This window comes from Giraffa tippelskirchi, chromosome X, assembly GCF_054371585.1.
Source record: "Giraffa tippelskirchi isolate mGirTip1 chromosome X, T2T-mGirTip1v1.2.pri, whole genome shotgun sequence".
NCBI classification, from domain to species: Eukaryota; Metazoa; Chordata; class Mammalia; order Artiodactyla; family Giraffidae; genus Giraffa; species Giraffa tippelskirchi.
In genome coordinates this window covers 137,267,098-137,281,765 of record NC_137289.1, presented here as the reverse complement: position 1 = coordinate 137,281,765, position 14,668 = coordinate 137,267,098, and the positions used below count along the sequence as shown (strand labels likewise).

Below are 14,668 nucleotides of genomic sequence, written 5' to 3'. Positions count from 1 at the left end.
GGAAAAGAAATGAAGTACAAAACGAGAGACAGCCAGTCACAAGTCTCTGTGCGGTGTGCATGCTGGTTACATAAAATTAAAACCAAACAAAGCCAGACAAAATGTTTTTAGGAGATACATATGGAAATGATCAAACTAGTTCTTAAAAAGAAGGGAAATATGATTTTTAAAAGGCTCCTGATGTCCGTCTCCTCTCAAGAAGGCAGGGGGACAGGACGGAGCCACGGTACACGTTGAGCGGTGGGCTTATGAGGACTTATTTTCTACCAATGCTTGACACTGTCCACACCCACATGTGGTCTATGTGGATCAAATATTCTCTCAACTTTCAGAACTGGTTCTCATGCACAGTACGCCATGAAAAGGCCTCAGAGAGCACTGTGTAAAGGAAGGATTCTCACATTGGTTTGAAGAGGGAAGAGATGAGAGGACCAAATCAAGTCAAAAGATTGCACACCACATCAAATGTGTGCGCCCAGCCGCCTTGCCAGCAACAATGGCATCTCTGAAACATGTCATTGTGTCTCCTATTAGTGTTGATTGAGCTTTATTGGGTTAATTCATCCTTCATTTGTGAATCAGTTTATACTTTCAAAAGAGCTTCAGGTTGATACTGCAGGTTTATATTTCCAAATGAGCTAAAAGCAAAAGGAGCATATATCTAGTTAAGTGCCTATTTTTCAAGCCGCATCATTATTAAAAAGTTTTAAGCAATTAAAAAAGAATGAAATTCTGACACATGCTACAACATGAGTGAACCCTGAAGACACCACGCTAGCTGAAATCAGCCAGACACAAAAGCACCAACGCTGTACAATTCCACTTAAATGAGGTCCCTGGAGTAGTCAAGCAAACAGAGATGGAAAGGAGAACCCTGGTTGCCAGGGGCTGGGGGGAGCGGGAAATGGGGGTGGCTGTTGAAGGGGTGTGGAGTCTCTGTTTTACAAGATAGAAAGAATTCTGTGGATGGCTGGCGGTGACACTTGTACAACAAGGTAAATGTACTTTATGCCACTGAACTGTCCACTTAAAAAGAGTTAAGATGGTACATTTCACATTCCGTATATGTTACCACGATAAAAAAAAAAACAACAATTTGATGGTAAATTTTCTGTCATGTATATTTCACGCCAAATAAATAAATAAACACTAATAAACATTTTTTAAAGTTCAAGGCAAAGAGGGATTCTTGGTAAATACTTCCCTGAAAGGAACTTCAGCCTTACTCATCTAAGAAACCCTGTTCTATTTGGTTTCTCTAAGCCTCCAGCAAGGAGGGAGTTTCAGAGACCAACTAACAACTGTTATCTCAGAGAGCTGTCTTCTAACTTGATGTGTGTTCCTCATATGGACACCTTTCCTTCTTTGGGGAGAAACAAAACTTGTTCAAACTAACACCGTCCGGTTTAACTGCTTATTTCATTGTGTGGTTCATGAAATGATCACATCACAATGTCCCACGTAATTAGGGAAATGAGAGTTAACCAAAATGTGTCATTGAGGGAAACTTTAGATATCTGTGTCCCTCTGGTTATATCAGCTCTCACACCTAACAGGCACTAAATAAAGTCTTGTAGAACCTAATCAGATTCCCATATAAATGGCAGGAATGAATCAATTGTCTTGTCTGTCCTGCAGCGCCGTCTGGTTATGTTCATAACTTAAAAATGAAACAAAGGGAAAATGAATTTGGTACCCATTAGTGATCAAAGCTTCCTAATACGTTATCATGAAGTTTAGAACTTTCACAGACACTGGACAATTGGCCTTGAAAAGGCATCATAAATGTTCAGCTTCTTTTTGGCCAGGTCCACGAGCTAGCATCTGACATGCACTTGGGTGGCTGGGGAGCAAACGCTTTACACAGTGCTATCCGTTAACTCATATTGATGCATCAAGAAGGCGGGCTTCAAGATGGTTCATCTAGCCTGAATCCTGGGGTTCTAGCCACCCTTATCTGATGTCCTTTGAAGCTAAAAGTCCAATTTTTTCAAGTGAGCATATGACAATGACATAAAGCTAAGCTAGGAAGTCACAGCAGGTTACAGTCACAACCTTTCCCTTGTCAGCATGAGACCTAGACCCACAGCCCAGACAAAAGAGAAGGCCCGTTGATGACCCAGCGCTTTCAGGACACAGCTTTCCCTGCAGTTCTGGGACACTAAAACCCTTTAAAAAGTCAGTCAGGGCGTGAAGTGGAAGGAGGGCAAGAGGGAAGATGGAAAGAAAGAGAAGAGTAGAGAAGGAAGCGAGTCTCCGAGGGTTTTACCTTTCACTGTGAGAGAGGGCAACAGGCAGGAAGGCCAGGGGTCTCCAAACGGAGGAAATAGGCTGCAAGGGTCAGACATTTTCTCTCTCTCTTAAGCGGCAGGAGGAAACAAACTAGCGATCTTTTTTCCCTTCTCTATACAAATTTAAAAGAGGTTTCTCTTAAAATACTGTGTTGCCATGACACCTGGTTTCACCTGAAGTTAACTATTCTCAAACCTTGAGTTAACCAATGCATTTTTCTTGTGGAAATGTTTGTCTTAAGCTATGTTAATGTACTATGCATTTACCCCAAACGCTGTCTTCCGCCTAATGGCTCAGAACCTACTTGACAAACCAGTATGGTATACTCAGACATTGTTCCCCTAATCTATGTAAATGAAACTATTTGCATGATCTGCCTTTCTGCAAAATTCAAGTCAATCGTTTTATGACCCGGAATGTCCGGTGCCCAGATTATTCAAAAATACATCTTATGGATGAGGGGCCTGGTGCCATTCTGAGTTTAAGACATTCCTTTCTTACATTAACAAACTGCTAGTGACTATATAACATCCAGCTGAAGACTAGCAGGGGGGTACTCTTTCTGCCCCCTTTTGATGCCTATGTCAGAAGCTTTCTCTATCTCCTTTATATTTTAATAAAACTTTATCACACCAAAGCTCTGAGCGATCCAGCCTCGTCTCTGGCCCCGGATTGAATTCTTCTCCTCCAGAGGCCAAGAATCCCGGCCGTTTTTCTGTAGCTCAGCAACAACCTTTCAACTGTGTATATCCCGTTCTCTCATGCCTAAGCCCTGAACCAGGATTCACCGTCTCCAAATGGCACAGTGCAACAGGTACACGCTGTGGAATAGGAAAGCCCCCCCGGCTGTCTCCTTCAGAGACGTCTCCCTCTCTCCCTGTCTCTGTGTCGCTTACAGACACACACAGCACATATAGCCCAGAAGGGATGATAAACCATATGAGCAGTTTCTTGCACTAAAACTGAAAGCAAACACAGGGTTGGCACGCACCTTGCCAGTGCACAATAACTGACTCTCATGGGCGTATCATCATTATCATCAGCATGGGCCAGTCCAGTCATGTGGAGGCTATGGAAACAAGGAATGGATGTGGAATGTCTCCCTGCCTACAACCTGGTTTCCTTAAATGATAAAAAGGAAAATGGTGTCCATCCCATCCTTATTTATAATATCAAGATTATGGAAGCAACCTAAATGCTCAAATGGTAGGGAAATGGTTCCATAATCTAGGATTCAGGAACTCACATATTTAGCTACTACAAACACCAGCTTTGGAGACGATTATGACATTAAAAAAAAAAAAACCAGGATGTACAATTATATATACTACATATATTAATATTATACATATGTTAATATTATCTACAAGTATATAGTAAAAAGTCTAAAGAGATATGTATGTTGGTGTTGTTTAGTAGCTAAGTCGTGTCTGACTCTTTGCAACCCCATGGACTGTAGCCCACCAGGCTCCTCTGTTGACAGGATTTCTCAAGCAAGAATACTGGAGTAGGTTGTCATTTCCTTCTCCAGGGCATCTTCCAGACCCAGGGATCGAACTCACATCTCCCGCACTGGCAGATGGATTCTTTACCACTGAGCCACCAGGGAAGCCCCTAAAAAGACATACACAAAGATAAAATGAAAGTGGTTGTACTGGGGTACTGTATGAGCACTCAATTTAAATTGTCCTGCTTCCTATTTTCTAAACTCTATTATAGAGTTACTATTTATAACAAAAAAAATTTTCAGGGTTACAGAATACTGGAACTAGAAGAAGACATATCCATCCTAGAATCTGCCTCTGCTCTCGGTCAGGGATGGAGCCCTCTGCACCACTGCTGGAGAAGAGGTTATCCTTTAAGACGACTGTCCTGACTGGCAGAGAACTGGTTGCCCAGTGTCTGCGGTGGAGCGGGAGCCATTAATACACATCCTCATGTGGCCATCTTGACCTTAGATGACACTAAATACACAATGGCTTCATCCACAAAGGAGGTGTTGCTATCAGTTGAAGATGCTGAGGCAGGGGCGGTACCGTATGGGGAAGGTTTATGGGAAGAACTGGGAGGGCTGTGAGACATGGGGGATTTCAGGAGAGAAAGGGGCTTGAGGGAGAGAATGTGAGCCGAGGGGGGAAGAGACCCCAGAGTGGCAAGAGGGTGTTCAAGGGAGAGAACTGGGGGAGGGGAAAGAAGCGAGTGTTTGAGGGAGAGGAAGTTGGGGGAGAGTTAGGGGACAGAGGGAGATGGGGAGGTGGAAGAGTGGGAAGAAAGGGAGAAGGAGGAAGGAAGGGGGGGTTAGTAAGAAGGGGAAGAGCAAACAGGGGGTAGGGGGAGGTCCCCCTAGGAGGAGAGAAGGTGTGGACAGAGGGACCTGGAGGAGAATGGGGACAGACCCAGGGATGGGAGAGAAGAGGTGGGGGAGACAGACTGGGGGAGGGTGTGGGGAAGAGAGAAGGAAAGAGGTGGAGAGGGCAACAAAAGAGGCCTGAAGGGAAAAGGGGAATGAGCAGGAGGTGGGTCTAGAGTGGGCAGGTGGGCAGTGAGGGGAGAGAGAGGGCCGGAGGGAAGAGAAAGGTTGGGGAGAGATGGAGAGTGGGGTACAGAGAAGGTGTGGGGAGGGCTAGGGGAGAGAAGGGAAGGGGATCGGTGAGGGGGAGAGCAAGAGAGGAGAGAAAGAGAAGAGAAAGGGTGTGAGCGTGGAGAGAGGGAGCCAGAGCACACAGCAGCCACCTTCCCCCTTCCCCAACACCTGCCCCCCTCCCCAACATCACTTGGCTCCAGCGGTTAACTCGCCAGGCCAGGCGGTGGCTGCTTTTCACAACGTCTTCATCTCTTCCTCCATTTAAAAACCCACAGTTTCCCTAAAAGAGCCAGACAATGTCACAACTGCACCCTGCCCCCACGGCGCGCTATCATCAACCCCTCCAAGTGCCCCCAGTCACATCCACACTTTTTAAGTGGTGCCAACTCAAAAGGAGAAACCGAGTTCAGTTAGACAACTTTGGGTCTCAAAAGGTAAAAATAGCCGTGACTCACTCAGAAGCATAAGGGTGCCCAGCAAGGCCAGGAGCCGTCCCTACGGGGAGCGGGAGGTGCTCATCCTTGAAGGCTCTAGCACCACACCTACACCCATCGCCCCTTGGTCAAGACAGCCAGGAAGAGTGGGCAACGGGGCACCTTTGCACATCCGCATTTATAGTACCTGCCCCAAGAGTGGCCCCCAGGCACCCCATCCCAGGGGCAGGGCTACATCCCAGTCAGGACTGTCCCAGCACCTAGCATTCACCTGGCACCAAGGAGGCCCTCCTTAAGGACTGACACAGGACTGGAACCAGGCACTCCCTCCCCTCACAGTTGTGGGCACACAGCACCCACTCGTGTGTCTCCAGGGTGACACCAACTCCAGGAGACTCAGAGTCACCCTATGGGAATCCAGAATTGGGATTCAACCAGGCGAGCATGTAAACTACTCAAGCAGAAGGCAGCATCCAGAAGGGCTTGGCACAGAAGATGTGGATCCACAGAGAAGCTGGCTACCGGGTGGGGGAAGCAAAGCCAGAGCAGACCTTCCCAGCGCTCATCCAAAACAAGGTTCAAGCACCTCCTTCTAGCTCCAGGCACAAAAAGGAGAACTAGCTGGAATAATTAGAGAGGACAGTAAGCTAATTAAAGACTTTTCACCCGGGGAGTGGGTGTGCGATGGATAAAACTGGTGCAGCCCCAGAGGACCAGACCTAGAACTGGGCCCCAAGTTTTCTAAGTCTAGAAGAGTCCAGAAAAACCTAGCAAAAACACTAGCGCTGATGTTTGAGCACTGACTGTTAAGAAGTGGAAGTTTAAAGACCCAGTATTTTCAACTGTCTATATATGCTACACTTGGGTGCTTAAGGGCTTAGATTTGTTATGCAAAACGAGTAATTAATCAGCACTGAAATATTTATGGTCTTTCATCCAAGACACTGAGGAAGAAACAGCAGCATGAACTGAATAGCACTCATCTTGCTCTCTATCCCCTGCGTCTAGGCACAGACCAGCCTCCCGCAGTGGCCCCACCACTTCCCTGGCCCCTGTAAGGAAATAAGTGAAGGCCTTTACAGAGCTTTTCTTGCCAAGTGAATACTGCTCAGGGAGGACAAATATCCCAGGATTTTTCTGTTATCAGTGTTTTTTCCTCCTGAGCCTAACTATAAGCATAGTTTACCAGTGAGGTAAGGTCCACAAGCTCCATTTTGCTTTGCTTAAGTACCCCCTAATGTAAACTACAGGACTGCCTGTAAGGTATTCACCCATAAAATAACAATCGAGTTGAAAACCAAGCGCTCATCATCAACCAGTTGCCGGTGTACCTTTGCCAGCTGAAGGAACATAAGCAAAGAAACGTGGCATTCCATCAAGCCTCCACGTGTGGATTCCAGAGACCAGTTTGGCACCACAGTGTATCCTCCCATGACTGAAATACTCTTAATGGACCCCAGTAATTGCAAAGGAAGTTGCCCAAGCCACTGACTCACAAGGGCTTCAGGATACAGAAGGAAAGTTACAATTCTCCCACAGGATGAAAGAGGTGGAACCAAGGGAGCTGCCTGGAGGGACAAAACAAAAATAAAGTACCCCACCCCCCAAAGAAAATATCAGCGAAAACCATTACAAAAAACAACAAAACCATACTTTCTCCTTTCCTGTATTTCTTTGGAATCTTAACTGGGATCCTTGGGCTTCTACCAAGTGTTCCACCAAAACGGCTGAGTGCTCCAGGAACACCCCTCCAGGGGATGGGGTATGGACTCTAACCTTCCAGTTACAAACTTACAGGGAGGAGTGATGAAAAGTTTTCGAAATAGACAGCAGTGCTAGTTGCACAACGCTGTGAACGCACTTCATGCCACTAAGCCGTGTACTTAAAAATGGTTAAAATGGCAAATTCTGTTATATATGTTCTACTATAATTTCACAAATAACATGATATACAGACATTGAATTGCATGCTTTAGATGGGTGACCTATATGATATGTGAATAATATCTCGATAAAGCTGTTTTAAAAAACTTCTCAAGGAAACAGGCTGTACAAAGCTCCTCACAGTGGTGGGGGGCAGCAGGGTTGGGGGGGAGGGGAGATCAGCAGCCTGATATTTACTGAGCACCGATACAGGTGGCTGGTTCTCTCACAGTGAAAGGGAGCTGGGTTCTGCACCTGGGGGCCCGGGTCACATGGCCTCTTGGAGTCTCAGTTCCATCATCTGATGGTGTGATCAAGGGCTGCCAAGGGCCCCACCAGCACTCCAGAACCAGGCACCAATAGGTGGGCAGCAGAAGGACCATTATCTGTCACCTGGCATCTAAGAACATCCCACCAGGAAGGCAAAACATCAGGGGAGCCACACATGGGAGAGGGAAGTTCAACAACTTCACAACCCAGGTAAGGACAGAAGCGGGGTAAGCTGTGTGAAGACACTTTCCACTCCAAGGACAAAACAGTGAAGAAGTGCCGAAGAGTCCTGCTCTCCATCAACTTCTTGGTCCATTCATAGAACAAAGGCTGTGGCCAGAGAGGAAAATCTTGGGTTCCAGAGCGGCTAGGATGAAGGAAGGAAACAGTGTTTGACCATCTGTGTAACACCCAAAGCCAGCTTCCCCAGCACTTGGGGCCGAATAAGTGTGGAGGAGACTGTGGTGCGCTGCAGGAGGTAAAGCAGCATCTCTGGCCTCTGCCCACCAGATGCCAGCAGGCTGGCTTCCCCCACCAGCTGCCAACCCCAGACACTGCCAAATGTCCCCCCAGGGGTTGGGGGCAGAATTGCCCTTGGTTGAGAACCACCGCCAGAGAGAACTTGCTATCTTAAACTTTTAGCTCTTTGTTGAAGCCATGTGACACATGTGGCATTACCGTTCTTCACCCGCTGCTGTACAGGCCACCGGGAACTGTCAGCAAATAAACCTTGTCAGCACCCTGTGCCTGGGGGATTTTATAGAACTGCATGCATACTCCTGGCAGCCAATAGCCTCAGAGAATTTCAAGTAGTAGCTGCACTTGGGTGAGAGGGTTATTCATTTATTCATTCGTTCACTAACATATGGCACTTACCCTATACCAGGCAATGAGCCAGGGCGATGCAGTTGGGGACACCCAGCTAGAGATGAACAGACTTAACACAAGATGAAGTGTTGTAAAACAACCTTTGGAGCAGGCCTCAAAAGAGGAATAAGGGGGTGGTAGGCTGAATAATACTCCACCAAAGAGGTCCACATCCTAATCCCCAGAACCCGTGAGTATGCTACCTTCCATGGCAAAGGGGCTTGGCAGATGTGATTAAGTTAAGGATCTTGAGATGGGAAGGGTATCCTCAATTATCTGGGTGGGCACAGTATAATACAACAGTACTTATAAAATGAAGGCAGGAGGGTCGGAGAAAGAGAGGAGGAGACGTGAGGACAGAAGCAGAGGTGAGAGTGATGCGGCCACAAGCCAAGGAATGCAGGCTGTCTTTAGAAGCTTGAAAAAGCAAGGGAATGATTTCATTTCTCAATACTGAGTCATAACTCCAGGAGAGGTTTATTCTGGACTGCTGCTGCTGCTGCTGCTAAGTCGCTTCAGTCGTGTCCGACTCTGTGCGACCCCATAGACGGCAGCCCACCGGGCTCCCCCGTCCCTGGGATTCTCCAGGCAAGAATACTGGAGTGGGCTGCCATTTCCTTCTCCAATGCATGAAAGTGAAAAGTGAAAGTGAAGCTGCTCAGTCGTGTCCGACCCCTAGCGACCCCATAGACTGCAGCCTACTAGGCTCCTCCGTCCATGGGATTTTCCAGGCAAGAGCACTGGAGCGGGGTGCCATTGCCTTCTCCGTATTCTGGACTAGGAGCACATTATCCTCCTTCTCTGAGGTCCTGTGTCACTTATAATGGCATCTTATTTTATGACCAGAGTGCCTACAAACCCATGCACTCTAGACCTCAGCCTTCTCATCTGCAAGGCAATGAGGTTCTACACTTGACCTTGACCATGCATCAAAACCCATGGAGGGCTCATTAATGCATTTACACTCTCGCCTCAGAAGTTCCTGACTCAGTGGATAGTATTAGGGCCACAGAACTGGTATTTCTAACAGGATCCCAGGAGGCTGAAGCTGCTGACTGGGGGACCACACTCTGAGTACCATTGTATTAGAGATCCTCCTTCTCTCACATTGAAAGGATTCCAGTACTTTCCTGCCATTCCGTCTCTCCCATTAAGAGCTGTGCTGCTGCTTGGTTTTCAGCAGCTTGCTCCATCCCTTCAGAATGATTCCAGGTGGAGTGTGTGAGTTGTCCATTCTGTGAAGGCTAAACAACAGCCCCTAGATGGGCTGATATTAAGGAAGTCACCCCCAAATATACCTAGATAGCTCTTATCTCCCCACCACCAAGTCCTACTCCCCACCTCCACTCATGATGTAGTTGACAAGACCACTCAGTAATCAAGTGAGAACACAGATGAAGCAGGAACTTGTCCGAACCACCAAAGTCACCCAATGTCCCCGGGTCCTGGTTCTAGGAGCGACTCTGGCTTCTTCACCAATCCCAGCCTTAGTCTGAATTTCCCTGCTTCTAAGTAAGGTTACTAAGGCACCCGATCAGGACTCACTCCTGCTTCCTAACAGCACCTAATCTGGAGGAAACCTCTCTCACTGTGATACCCCTGGCGTGCCCACAGTGCAGGGCTGTTACACTGCAGGTGCTTCTGGGGGGCGAGGGGGAGGAGGACAGTGATGGTTCCTATCTAACTTTCAGATTTTAACTCAATCTCCTCAAAGATGCTGTCCTTACCCCTCCGCAACCTAAGTCAGATCCCACCTCTCTAGTCTCCTTTCACAAGACCTACCAGGGCTTATAATTACATATTGTTGTAAGTATTGCACTCTAGCCTACCTCTCCCACTAGAATGAGAAACCCAAGCTGGCAGGTCTGTGTGTTGTGTGTCTGCTCCTAGCACAATGCTGGGCACAAAGCAGGAGGTCAATAAATATCGGAGGGATAGATGGATAAATAGACGAATACTGACCACTGTGTGCAACTGGCTTTAAAACAATTACAAATACAAATGGTGATCAGAGAATATCAATAACACAGTAAGAACTAGAGCTATCAGAGAAAAAACAAGCAAAATCTGTGCAACCAGGAGGTAGCTGTGATGGCTAGAAGAGGATAAAGTAAAGGTCATTATAGATAAAAGGTGGAACCTTCCATCTCTAACTCGCGCCTGTTTATTGAACATATTATATTCATTTCAGCTTTAGTTGATTTAACATAAAGCAGTCTACCAACACTAATACAATACACTGCTAACGACAGTCCACACTTTGTTGTTACTCTGGGATTCTTTAAACAGAAATCCTTCACTGGGCTTGCAGATCCTCCATGACTCACAGATTTGGGTCGTAATAATATTTTGCAGTCGTAATTACAAGAGCCTTTCCCTGCATTTACTGAAGGCATCTTCCTGCAAACTCAGATGGCACATTCTGAGTGCACTTTTTAAGAGGCCATTTCACAATCAACTGGCTTCATTTCAGGGTTTGGGATTTGATGCTTTGCAGTTGTTTTTCAGATCAAAGACTATGTAATACAGCTTTATTGTGTTATCCATCATGGGAAAAATCATTGTCAGACTTGATAAGAATGAAAGTGTATCAAATTAATAAACTGGACAAATCTTCTGAAAACCAAAGCAATACAGGGGACTGCAAAGGGGGGTGTGCCTGTGTGTACACACACCTGCTTCAGAAATAACAGTTAGGTGGCTCCGTCAGAAGACATACAGCATCAGTTGTTAAATACCTCTGCTTCATCACAAATACACTGCTGAAAAAGCTTTAGAAAACAGCATGTGATCTTTACCCCCAAAGTACTTTCAGCATCTCAAATCTCACTCTAAACATTTTAATGAATTAAATGACAGTGTCCATTTTACTCTTAGCACTGCTAAGTAGTAACACCTGAAATAAATGAAAATCACCTTCAGCTCCCCCTCTCCCTTTTGTAATGATTACAGTAAAAAAGATTAAGCCTTAAAGGGCTATAAACTGCAAAAACACTTTCTAATTTTCTTAGGAGGTTCTGGATAATGAAAATAGTGCAGACTTGAATGATAAACAGGTCTGTTTCTTAAAAAGAACTCAGTCCTCTTCCCAATGAGATACAGAAAACACAGTCCAGCCATGAAAGAAGACACTTGGATCAAACATCTTTTTGTGTGTGTGTGCAATCCTTTAGGCAACCCACCCAAAAGGACAGATGATCAAAATAGCATTATAGATTACCTCAGGAGAAACCAATCTGTTGTGAAAGTAATGGGTGATGTTTCAAGTATATACTTTGTTAATGAACTACATGATCTTATTAGGTGCCAAAGCAAAACAAGAGTGCCAAGCTAAGTGTTTTGACTTCCACTACCCCCTCATTCATTCATTCATTCAGTAAATATTTATTTAGGGACTTCCCTGTGCCAGGCACCAAAGAAAACAGTGCTGAACAAAAGAGCACAACACAGCAATGTCCCCATGTTCATGGAGCTTACAGTTACGGACAGAATGTTAAACTCAAATAAATACGTAATAGTGCTATTTTTTTAAAAGTGCTATAGGAGAAAGGGTAACAGAAAGAAACTAAATTAAACTAGGAGTGGTGCAGGGATCAGAGAAGGGCACTGAGAAAAAAGCGACATTGAAGTTGAGAAGCCATCAGATCGTCATCACTTTGGAAAAGGAAAACCATTTCTGGAAAATGACCACAAATGGGATTTGAACTCTGTCAGCAACTGCCGGGGTTAAACCTCTCCTTTTCCAGTGCATCTGTCTTCACCAGTAACTACTGGCCATTCACTGTCTGACTCACCTACCTAAATCCTATGACCTGAACCCAGAAAGGTCTCACTTCATTATGATTTATTAAAATCTACAGTCTTCCTATACTTGGCCTTGAAACACCTCAAAGTAATCTGCCAGAGGCATGAAAAACAGACTGCCTACCAGCAAGAATATTACCTGGGTGGGCCAAACGTTTAATAGCCCCGGCAATCTCAAGTCCATTGCCCAATAAAGTGCCAGTTCGTCTGGGCAACGTGGCTCCAATACTCTGGGGTCTATACCAGATGGGACCCAGGGGACCTAACAGTTTGTTGGCTACTTAGAACTGATCTTTGACCAGTAAATCAAGGACTATATCACCCTTTCCAGTTCCCCAGCCCTGCAGACTTAGAGGGTGTGGGAAGTGGCCTTTGAGCATCACCGAGCAGAGAGCTTGCCAGACTGGAGGGAGGCAGGCTGGCAGAGCGGGGGTCAGGGCTGGGAGGAAGAGGGACGTCAAGGGAGGCGGGTCAAGGCGCTTCAGACCCTAAGACTGCACGCCAGCCCGGGTACTGGGGCGTTTCCCGCCACCCCCCACCACCACGTCAGCCCCCGGCAAAGGCACCCGGGCCCCCGCCGCCTCTGCAGCGGGGCCAGGCGGGAACCGCAAGCCCCGCGCAGGGCCGGAGCCCACCAGCTCCCGGTACCCCCGCCCTCAGCGCAAGGAAGGCGCGCTGGGGGCGATAAAATGGCCAAGACAAAACTCTCCCCGCCCACCCGAAAAGCCAACCACACCCCCTGCATCCCTCCGCGCCAGCCGCCCCGGGCCGGCCCCCGCGCTCCTCCACCCAGGCCCCCGCGGGGTTCCAGTGGGCGCCGGGCGGGCTCGGCAGGGACTCGGGCGCGAGTGGGAGTGAACAGGAGGGCGCGAGGCAGGCAGGGTGCCCACCACGGTGTCACCCGCCGGGGCCCTGCCCCTGGGACGCCCTCCTCAGCTCCGCGGTCCCGGGACAGGCGCGCCGCCCCAGGCTGCGGTGAGCACCCGGTCGCCCCCCACTCACCCATTGGCGTCGAGCCGGGCCGGGCCGCCGAGGCAGCGTGAAAGTTAGCGGAGGCGGACGCGGGGGTCAAGGCGCCGGGACCTGGGCGCGGGATTCGGGGCGCCGGTATGTGGGCGCGGGGGTCGGGCGGCTGGGTCGGCTTTTTCCTCAGTACCGGCGGCCGCGGCGGCTCAAAGCCGCCCGCTGCTGCCTCTGCTGCTGCTGCTGCTGCTGCTGCTGCTACTGCTGCTGCTGCCGCCCCGGGGCGACTCCTGCTGCTGCTGCATCGCGACCCGCTGCGCCCGGCTGCGCCGGGTTTCCTGCTCCCCGCTAGTGGAAATTGCGAAAAAAAAAAAAAAAGCGCCACCCAGCCCAGCGCCCAGCAGTCGCGGCCGCGCAGCCCGCTCTCCCCTCCTCCTCACCACCACCACCACCGCCGCCGCCGCCGCCGCCGCCGCCGCCGCCGCCGCCGCCGCTCCTGCGGCTCCGCCTGCCGGGGACGCGCGGCCGCCGGGGCGGGAGCGGGGCTGCAGGGGCGGGGCCAGTGGGGCGGAGCTTTCGAGGGACCGGGCTGGCGCCCGGGGCGTCTCTGTGACTGTTGCGCTCCGGAGCCCTCCTCACCGCCTGCTGGGGAGGGACCCAGCTCCGCGAGGCTGGCCCCCCACCCTTGGCGGCTCCGCTAACGCCCCGGGAAATGCCGCGAGACTCCTCGAGACCAGAGGAGGGAGGGAAGGGTCTGAGGGGAGGGGGCGTCCAGGTGGAGGGGCACGTGGAAAGGAGATGGCAAAAGCCGATCCCGAAGGCGCAACGTGAAGTGGACAGGTTGGGGGAGGGGAGGCCGTGGGAAGGTGAGGGGCTGAACACCTGCTGAGGGTGATGACAGGTAATCCCGGGGTGTCGTGGCAACCCAGAAGGCTTCACAAAGGGGGCTGTTGGGAAGGAGAAGGGGGTTATCCTACGGAGGGAGAGAAACGCTGTTTCCCTTCCGTGCAGCAGGGGAATGGCAGGCCAGGCGCGAGTTCGGCTTGTAGGAGGTGGTGGGATGGAGATGCAGAAAGAGAAGTGAAGCCAGTGGGCTGCATCGCCACACACTGACCCTCATGTGGACTCCTGACCCAGCAACCCCCTGCCTGAATCAGGTGGGATTCACTGCTCAGCAATCCACTGAGCCAATTCCCCACCAACAGGCAACATTGTGCCATACTGATCTGATCCCCAGATCAGGACAGCCTACCCTTGAGTGGGCACTAAAATAAAAACAGCGACTTTATGTTAGTTCGCAGGTAACTCACAAGCTCCTTGTGGAGTCCTTTCACCACCACACCTTTCACTATACTCTGACATCCACCACATTCATTTACCGACTGGTTATTTCCTTTTCCCTTTCCACCATCTGGTGGTAGGAAGAGATAGTGAAATAGATGGGAGACATTCAGGAAGAGAGAAAATAAAGACAATAAAGAAATTAAATTCAAAGAAACTAAATAATTGACCACTGAAAAATGGAGGAGAC

General features: G+C 48.9%; 1 protein-coding gene across 6 annotated transcripts in view; it reads right to left on the bottom strand.

Moving 5' to 3' along the window:
- The window catches only part of SH3KBP1 (SH3 domain containing kinase binding protein 1), a 350,398-nt gene extending 336,755 nt beyond the window's left edge, over positions 1–13,643 (bottom strand). For 4 of the 6 annotated variants that reach the window (XM_081566026.1, XM_081566027.1, XM_081566033.1 and 1 more), the window contains exon 1: positions 13,177–13,643. In XM_081566026.1, coding sequence (XP_081422152.1) covers positions 13,177–13,180 — 4 coding nt within the window. In that variant the 5' untranslated portion in view covers positions 13,181–13,643. The remainder of the gene's footprint in view (positions 1–13,176) is intronic. The other 2 variants (XM_081566034.1, XM_081566037.1) reach the window with 2 other exon arrangements.
- Between the last annotated feature and the right edge of the window lie 1,025 nt (positions 13,644–14,668).